This window comes from Phaseolus vulgaris, chromosome 10, assembly GCF_000499845.2.
Source record: "Phaseolus vulgaris cultivar G19833 chromosome 10, P. vulgaris v2.0, whole genome shotgun sequence".
NCBI lineage: Eukaryota > Viridiplantae > Streptophyta > Magnoliopsida > Fabales > Fabaceae > Phaseolus > Phaseolus vulgaris.
Window position 1 is genome coordinate 15,444,920 of NC_023750.2, and position 9,514 is coordinate 15,454,433.

General features: G+C 37.5%; 1 protein-coding gene across 1 annotated transcript; it reads left to right on the plus strand.

Moving 5' to 3' along the window:
• Positions 1-6,036: 6,036 nt before the first annotated feature.
• LOC137815379 (uncharacterized) lies at positions 6,037-7,851 on the plus strand. Its single transcript, XM_068618524.1, has 3 exons — positions 6,037-6,331; positions 6,610-7,058; positions 7,828-7,851. The coding sequence occupies exons 1-3, from the start codon at positions 6,037-6,039 to the stop codon at positions 7,849-7,851; spliced, it is 768 nt and encodes a 255-aa protein (XP_068474625.1).
• The last annotated feature ends 1,663 nt before the right edge of the window (positions 7,852-9,514 follow it).

Genomic DNA, 9,514 nt, shown 5'->3' on the forward strand with positions numbered 1-9,514 from the left:
ATTTGCTCGCTATGTTGCTCTTCTCACTTGTTTGTCTTTCTCTTCCTCACAAGTTCCCTTTATATAGAGAAGGAGAGAAAGGCTTCTTCAAAAAGAGATATACCTTTGGGGACCCAAGGTATATGCACTCCTTGAAAATATTATCTAAAACTTTCTAGGTTGAACTTCATAATCTTCAAGAGAGATATAATTCCAAGACTTTTGGAATGACCATCATTGAATATATTCAATGGATCAATTACCAAGATTCATTGGTTATGGTCTCCCATTAATTAAGGAGGGATTCCCAACACCCACGGTGAGCGCCAAAATGTTCTAGCCAAGAGGGATGTCTCTCAACTAGAACATTTAGTTTAGCTAGGAACAGTGGTTCCCAGCCGAGTTGTTGTTCTGCCTTGACCAGACCATCTTCTTTCCCTTATATAGAGTAGTGTTCTCCCCCCATTCTCTTTCTATATGGTATTTTTTTGAGTTATATTCCCAAATTAATTAAAATCTCGCATATCCAGTTAATCTCCGTAATTAATGCCATTCGCTCTTTATGAGAAGTAAATGAGATCTTTTTCATTAACTTCATAGATCGACATTAGAACCGTTTCCCCACATAATTGGACTCGGCCAACGACCTCATAAATATAATTTGAAAAAGTTATCTATAAAAAGAAATAATGTTTATGAATTTGAATTTTAAATATTACTTTTTAATTTGTTGAAGAAATCGTTCTAACATAAGTTTATTTTTTTCTTTTTAAAATTAAAAGATATGTGTTTATATTGTATTTAGTATTTTTTTTTATATTAAAGTTTGTCACAACCGAGCCAATAATCCTATTAAAAGTACAAAGAAGTCATCAGAAAACTATGGAAACTTAAAAAAAAAACAAAATCAAATTTAAGTGTGAGAGTGATTAAGAATAAAGAATGTATTATTATTAATCTCACCACATTTTAAGACGATTATCTTTAATTAAATATTCAAAGCTAATATAATTTTTAAAATATTTATTTTTTCCAACAAAATCAAACAAAATTATGTGTAAAAACTATTTTAAGTTACTTATTTTATATAATCAAGAAAATGTTTATGAAATTATTTATTTGAATTTAATCATGATTGACTTTACTCCTACATATTTTTATTTATAATAGAAAATCAGTGTTATGTAGTTCTTTATAAAAGACGTTTTGTGTATTAATATTTTTTAGTTTTTGTTCTCACCGGTTGACTTTCTCGCCAGTTGACCTAGGTTGAACGTCTCCACCCGGATATACCTTTTCTAGAATTTGCTTCATGTCTCCTTGTTGCACTAGAATATGGCTCCGTTGTGAAAGATGGCGCCATACCTTTTGATTACACTCTGACGATCAAGTCAGCTAGGGCTCACCAAAAGTAACAATGTAGTAAAGTGTGCAAAAACAACATACCTTCACCTGGAGACGCAATCTTCTTTTATAACTATTATTGTAACAACACTTGCTCACAAGAATAAAATCTTAACTGGAAACAGAACTGGGCACATTAGTCTTTTATCTTTATCTAACAGAAAAAACTACCTGTCATGGTGATGGAGATCAAGATCCCGAAGATCAAGATCAAGAGGAGGTAGAGGCCGAAGTTGAAGAGGTTCAAGAAGACATTAGCCTACCTCAAAGGCTTACAAGGAGCAAGTTTAAAGAATTAGGAAGTAGTGGTAGAATGTTTTCTCTTTTTATAGTGTCTTTTGTAGAATGTTTAAATATATATTTTTTAGGAAGGTGCTTGGAGGGAAACATTAGATACCTCTTTTGTAAAGCATCTTTAGGCTTTAGTTTAGAATTTTCTAGAAGGTGACTCTTCATGAATCACTATAGGCGTTAGAAGTGAGTGAAAGGGAACCTTTGGTTAGCTTGTAGTGCAAGCTTTGTAGCCTTATGACCGACCCTTGCTCCTATAAAAGGAGGGCTTAGGTCCTTCAAATGATAGAATTGATTTTTGAAGTAATGAAACTCTCCCAAATTAGTGATTGAGTGTAGTGAGAACTTGCCTTCTCCTCTTCCTAGTCTCATCTTGAGTGCCTTGGTTCCTCAAGTGGCGGCAATTCACACTTATCTTGGAGCATTCACACTTCAAGTGGCGTGTTCATCAACCAAGTTCTTCAACCACATAAGTCTTCTCTCTTTTCCATCTATTTCTTCCATTTTCGTGCTCATATGAACTCTTAAACATGTCTTAGGTTCCTTTCTTGCATTTCTATTCGGTGTTTTAGCTTTAATTCATATTTTGTTCGGTTCATCTTCTTCCTTGCTGAGTTTAATCGGTTCATCTTCTTCCTTTCTTGCTTTTGTTTGGTGCTTTTCAATTGTTAAGCATTTTAATCGGTTCATTTGAGTTCTTAAGCATTTGAATCGGTTCAATTGGCAAGAAATGGACTTCCATATGAGTTTTAGCTTGGTTACTTAAGTTTTGGTGAGTTCTTGAATGATAGAACATTGATCCAATTCCAGAAAAGTGCCTAATCATATTCCAGCTCAAGTTGATTCCATAAAATGTCAAAGAATCATCTATATCTTGCTATTGGAATCATATCACATGGGCACCAATTATTTATTTTCAAGTGCTAACCACAAGTCAACATTCTGTTATGAGTGCACACCATTATCTTTTTATGGTTATTATCAGCAACTATCAACAAAATATTTAATACGTAACCAACATGCAACAAATAACAAATACCCACGTCACAAGCAACAAACACACACGTTTATCTATAAGCACACACACAATGGGCCTAACCCCTTTCGTATGCAGCCACATCGTGCTCATTTTTTACGAGCTCCCTCAATTGGGCCAAACACATAATCTTCACTCGGGCCCAAAAGCCGAGCTGACCACTCGCCAGCCCAAACCGAGGACTGAGCTATTCTCAGAGGACTGCCGATGACCGAACTTCTGTCCAGTACACAAGACCCAAGGCTCAAGCTGAGCTAGGCTAAGCGAAGAGTCTTTTGAGTACCTCGGTAGTTGACGTGACTGTTTCTCAGTGGTTAGGTAGGCATGACGCACGAAGCGTCTTTGAGGTGACATCTCACCATAATCAATATGGCACACACACGTGGCGCAACATCGACGATGGAGAAAACCTCACCATTTCGAATTCCATTCCTCTCATATACGCTACTGTAAACCTTGTTAGCACAACACTGTTTCATTTCTCTGAATTCAAAAACCCTTTCTTCTCTTCAAGCCCTTCTCACTCAAGCTTCTCGTGCCTTCAAGATCTCCACTTCTCAAAGTTTCTGCCTTTCAATCACAACAAGTATTTTTCTTTCAATCTTCTAACATTATACACACACATCACTAAATCAACTTCCCGATCACACCATTAAGAATTCATGTCTACATTGCCTGAACTGGGTTTGCATATGAATTTATGGTTTCTGCCAATGACGATGATTGTCTCCCTGTTGTGTGCATTACATAAGTCTTTAAATGTATATGCCTTGAGCTTGCGATTACTTACTCTGCCTGGTCTAAACTTTGCTTTGCATTATGCTTGTATGTTGTTCTAGATAAAACATATTATGGATTACAAAGCCTTATACCCCTGGGCTCCCCAAAACCTTTTAGAAGAAACCTCATCCTACACCTCCTCTAAACGAATAGTAACCCTTAGAAAAGGTGGTTGTACCATTGGTAGAGAAAACGATAGGATATACATAGTTCCTTGTAGAGAAGAAGAACCTGTGTGTTGTGACTAGTCCTCTGACCCTAGGAAACCCTTTTGCTTTTTCTATGTAACCGTGTTTAAAAAAGGTCCTTCTATGCCTTCCCCTTACCATTTTTGAGAAAGAACTTTTAACTGAGTTGAACGTTGCTTCGGCCCAGCTACACCCTAATAGCTGGGCATTCATTCAAGCATTCATTATCCTTTGTTCACAGTTCAGCCTTTCGCCATCTGTAGAGGTATTCTTATACTTCTTTGAGGCTAAAAGATTGGGCTGCTAACTCTGGGTATCCTTCAACGGTGCCCCTGGAAGAGGCTTGCTTACCCTCTGTACCGACCAATCCTCGGTCATCGGCGCTAGAGAAAGACCTCAGACATCAGCACCAGAGAAAGACATCAGACATCGAACAACGACGTCTGATAGTAATGGTTGGCCTCGTAAGGTGGGCCCCAAAAATCATATCAGATACCAGGTAAACACCCAGATATAAGAGAAGACCTAAGTCACGAGAGAATCACGCATGGGATATGTATGGTACATTCGGGTACAACATAAGCAAGTGTTCCTTGGATGCGCTAAGGCCCATTAGGGTTAGGGTTTCCAGGAAAAGACTGCATGCATGGCACGTGAATACTTAGGGCACCCATATAACAGATGATGCCGCAAGCGCTGGTACATGAATAGGTACCTTGGCGGCTACGCAGTTAAGTCTTTGCACTCCAGAAAGGGGAAGACCTATGCGCCAGATTACACTAAGATTGTGTGATAGTGGCGCAAGGACATTCTTCCAGGAACCCTAGATATGGGTAACAGAAAAGAAGTAACCCTAGTCACAACCTATATAAATGTTGAATCAAGTGTGTTCAAGCTTTGAAGAATCCAAATCCTAGTGTTTGATGGAAAGTTGGAGGTGCTTGTTGTTGCTGATGTGCTTTAGAATAGGATCTGGGTAGATTATCTTTGTAATCCACTCTTTGTTGAATCTAAAGCTTAAGTGTTTTCAAATCTTTTAAGTTTAAAGTGTTTTTCAAACTAAGTGAAAAACAACCTGTTGTTTTGTCGAAACAATCGATTGTTTTATACTTAGGTGTTTTTGAAAAAGTTTGAAAACTGTTTTGGATGGTTGACTTGATGTCAAACCAAAACAACCGATTGATTCGCTATTTCAACCGATTGTTTGTTTGAAATCCTAACAGAAACAGTTTTGTTAGTTAAATGAGCTTTAATTGATTTCATAACTGAATATGCTCCTGCTTTAAATGCTTTGACCAAGTTTTGAATACTATAAATAGTTTGTTAATGTTTTATAACAAACAACAAGAAAGAAAAACATATTTGAGTTTTTCAAAGAGCTTTCAAGTATTTGAGTTTTCACTTTGAGCTTTGGTTATTCAAGAGAGTGTGGAATAAGATTACTTTGTATTGATTTCAGTTGATTCTGTAACAGTGTAATTCGTTCAAAAGAATTGTGTACTTTATGGTGTTGTAAAGCCAAGAAGGGTTGTGTGCTCTTGAGGTTGTCAAGATCAACATTCTTGGTGTGTGTGTGTGTTGAGCTAAAGGAAGTGTGTTTCTTGAGGGGATCAAGGTCACTTCTTTGGTGGTGTGTGTATGTAATCTGGATTTGATTACCTAGTGGATTCCCCAGTGGTTTCTGGGAAACTGGATGTAGCTCTTGGGTTAAGAGTGAACCAGTATAAACTGTTTGTGCATTTCTCTCTTCCTTAAACTCTTTAATTTCAGTTGTTGTTTTATTTATTGGTATAAACAACCGATTGTTGCGAAACAACCGATTGTTTTTCTAGTTCTTCACTGTTTTGAGCTTTGTTCTTGGCAAACTGAATTCCTAAATCTGGTTTCTTGCGAAGAATTTCTTTCTATCTTAAAAAGTTTGCGGAAACCCCTTTAAACCATTCACCCCACTCTAGTTTAAAGCCATACATGCTAACAATTGGTATCAGAGCTTGGTACTTGAAAAATACTCAAGTTTGATCCCAAAACCTTTTTTCAATGGCTGAAAAACTACCTTTTGGAGAGGGTGCTTCAATCAATAGACCACCCCTTTTCTGTGGTTTGAATTACCAATTCTGGAAAGTTAGAATGAAAATCTTTGTTGAATCTCTTGACAAGGGAATTTGGGATGCAATTGAAAATGGTCCTTTTATTCCAAAATTTGAAAAAGATGGATCTTCCATTGAAAAATCTTGGTCTCAATGGACTGATTTTGAAAACAAGAAGGCCAAATTTGATTGTATTGCTAAGAACATCATAACATTTGCCTTGAATTCAGATGGATTTTCTAGGATTTCTCAATGCTCATCGACCAAGTAGATGTGGGACACTTTGGAGGTGACTCATGAAGGAACCAATGATGTGAAGAGAGCTAGAAAGCATGCTCTAATTCAGGAATATGAAATGTTTAGAATGCTTAAAGGTGACTCAATCGCTGAAGTACAAAAAGGGTTCACCCATATCATCAACCACCTTATGAGCCTTGGGAAAACCTTTGATAAAGAAAAGCTAAATATCAAGATCCTCAAGTGTCTTGATAGATCATGGCAACCTAAGGTGACAGCAATTTCAGAGTCAAAAGATTTGACATCCTTGACAACGAATTCATTATTTGGTAAGCTTAGAGAACATGAGTTAGAAATGAATAGACTAATGTTCAAGAGAATGAAGACAAGCATGTGAGAAGCTTTGCCTTGAAAGCTGCCAAGCACAAAAGAAAGCAAGAATCAAGTGATGAAAGTGAAGAAGAAAACCTTAGTTTGTTGTCCAAGAAGTTTAGTAGATTTTTTAGGAGAAATCGCAACAAAGAATCCAACAAAGAAAGGTATGGCAACAAGAAAACTAGTGATTTCAATTCTAACAACTATACTTGCTTTGGTTGTGGTGAACAAGGGCACATTAAAGTAGATTGCCCAAACAAAGAAAGCAATGAAAAGAAATCAAGCCACAAGGAGAAAAAGGGAAAGTCAAGAAGAGCATATATAGCTTGGGATGAGAATGAAGTCTTCTCATCAAGTGGAGATGAAAAAGCAAACATATGCTTGATTGCAAAAGGAGATGATGAGTCATGTAGCTCAAGCGATGTAAGTTCATGTGCTTCCCTAAGTGCTGAAAATTATAGTAAATTGCTTGAAGCTTTTCAAGAAACTCATGAAGAAGCTAACCTATTGGTTCTCTCAAACAACTGTTTGAAAAGGCTTAACAACTGGCTAGAAAAGAGGGTTAAGACACTTGAAGAAGAGTTGGAAAAATCAAAAATTGATTTAGAAAAACTGGAAAATCATTGCAAAAACTCTTCTCATATGTGTGATTCTCTTGTTTGTGAAAATCTTGAAAAGAAAGTACATTATCTTGTTAGTACTGTGGATAAGCTTTCAAAAGGAAAATCCAACTTTGAGAATGTCTTGGCATCTCAAAATTGTGTTTTTGGAAGAGTTGGATTAGGTTTTAATCCACAGAACAAGCAAGATAATTTTTCAAAGAAATTTTCAAAACTGCCAGTAAAACAACCGATTGTTAAGTCGAAACAACCGGTTGTTACATGCTTTTATTGCATGAAAAGAGGCCATTCTGTCAGATTCTGCAAAATAAGAAAATATTCTGCTTCCAGAGGGTTTATGAAATGGATTCCCAAAGGTTGTGAGGTTCCAAATGATAAATATATATCAAATGGACCCACATTTGTAAGGGGACCAAACCTTGTTGCTTGAATTCTTTTTTATGCAGAGAATCTAGAAGAACATGGGGCTCTGAGTCATCTGATCAGGTTCTAGGAAGGAAAAGATTATAACTGGAATTGAATCAATGTTGTGTACCAGTCCAAGTCTTTTCAAAAGTCAAAAGAAACCTCTTGATCACTAACAAATGTCTCATTGGAGGAACTTCATAAAAGGATAAAACCTTCCTTATCTCTGCCTTAGATTTTTAATTAATATTTCATGTTTAAATTCTCTTTTCTTTGAGTACTTACATCTGTTTTTGAACCCTTCTCAGTCAATAGTTGAGAATCTCAATCTGTCTATATGCTGCAGAAAAATAACCGATTGTTTCCTCTCTAACAACACTGTGAAAGAATTAATTTAATTTCTTGATGCATTCTGTCTGTTGCAGATCTCAATTATGAAAGGATCCTGAGTCAATAAAGCTTTGTTGAAAGACTGATTGTGTTCTTGAGGAAGTTACAACATGTCATAAAGGGATATATTCCATAATCTTGAAAATTCAAGAGCCTTTATGACTAGTCAAAGATCACATGTGATGACCATGTGGTTTTCTGCTTTTTCTGACGTTTTCTGTGCAGGTCTTGGTCCAGTCTTTTCTTCTTGAAGACTGAAACCCACTCATATCAATTGATTATAGTAGGGTTCAGTATTTCTATAAAATCTGGTGCAACAGTTCTCTTTCACAAAATCAATCAATTGAGCCATCTCTTGCAACATCTCTTGCTCTCTTTGTGTGTGACCCTTTTCCTGTTTTTTTTTTTATATCATGGAGTCCACTCCTCCTACATCAAAGAGGATCAAAACAACAGTTGTGAGGTCTGGAGGGAGACTTGAGGGCTGGTTTTTAGGGGATAATGAGCTCATTGAGAGATATCGTTTTGAGACAAGCACAAAGGTGATGAACAACCCAAAAGTTGTCTCCTTTGATTGGCTAAAAAGTCAAAAGCTTGATAATGTGAGAAAGCTTCTCAAAGATCAGTTGTTGTTTTATTTACAGGTATAAACAACCGATTGTTTCTGCGAAACAATCGATTGTTTTTGCGAAACAATCGATTGTTTTTCTAGTGCTTCACTGTTTTGAGCTTTGTTCTTGGCAAACTAAATTCCTAAATCTGGTTTCTTGCAAAGAATTTCATTCTATCTTAAAAAGTTTGTGAAAAACCCCTTTAAACCATTCACCCCCCTCTAGTTTAAAGTCATACATTCTAACAATAAAGAGTGGTAAGAACCCTAGCAAGGTACACTGTTTCTAAGACTGAAACTACTTTATTCACTTACTGTTTCTTTACCCCAGTACTGACTTGAGCGTCGGAGTGCAAACGGCCGCCAAGGCGTCCCTTTGTCTTTGCAGGTGAGAAGTCTTCAACCCAAGGAAGTTCGATTCTCAGGTGGAGACAGGCGGGCTAGAGACTGCTGCTCGAGTTCATCCCCAATGCCCTAAAGAGCAACACAGGTATACTCGAGCGGCAGTCTCTGGCCCGCCTGTCTACACCTGAGAATCGAACTTCCTTGGGTTGAAGACTTCTCACCTGCAAAGACAAAGGGGCGCCTTGGCGGTCGGTTGCACTCTGACGCTCAAGTCAGTATTGGGGAAAAGAAACAGTAAGTGAATAAAGTAGTTTCAGTCTTAGAAACGGTGTACATTGCTAGGGTTCTTACCACTCTTTATATAGGTTGTGACTAGGGTCACTTCTGTTCTGTTACACATATCTAGGGTTCCTGGGAGAATGTCCTTGTGCCGCTATCACACAATCTTAGCGTAATCTGGCGCATAGGACTTCCCTTTTCTGGAGTGCAAAGACTTAACAGCGTAGCCGCCAAGGTACCTATTCATGTACCAACGCTTGTGGCATCATCTGTTCTATGGTGCCCTAAGTATTCACGTGCCATGCATGCAGTCTTTCCCTGGAAACCCTAACTCTAGCGGGCCTTAGCGCCTCCAAAGAACACTTTCTTGTGTTGTACCCGAATGTACCATACACACCCCATGCATGATTCTCTCGTGACTTAGTTCTTCTCTTATATGATGGAAGAGACCCAAGCACAAGCCCACCAAGGAGTAGATTGGGCCAACC

What these genes read in the sequence shown, in the direction of transcription:
- LOC137815379 (XM_068618524.1), top strand. Translation starts at nt 6,037, where the DNA reads ATGTGGGACACTTTGGAGGTGACTCATGAAGGAACCAATGATGTGAAG. An exon ending in GACAACGAATTCATTATTTG is followed by an intron (nt 6,332 to 6,609) that starts GTAAGCTTAGAG and finishes GTGGTGAACAAG; the next exon opens with GGCACATTAAAGTAGATTGC. An exon ending in GTGAAAATCTTGAAAAGAAA is followed by an intron (nt 7,059 to 7,827) that starts GTACATTATCTT and finishes TGTCTGTTGCAG; the next exon opens with ATCTCAATTATGAAAGGATC.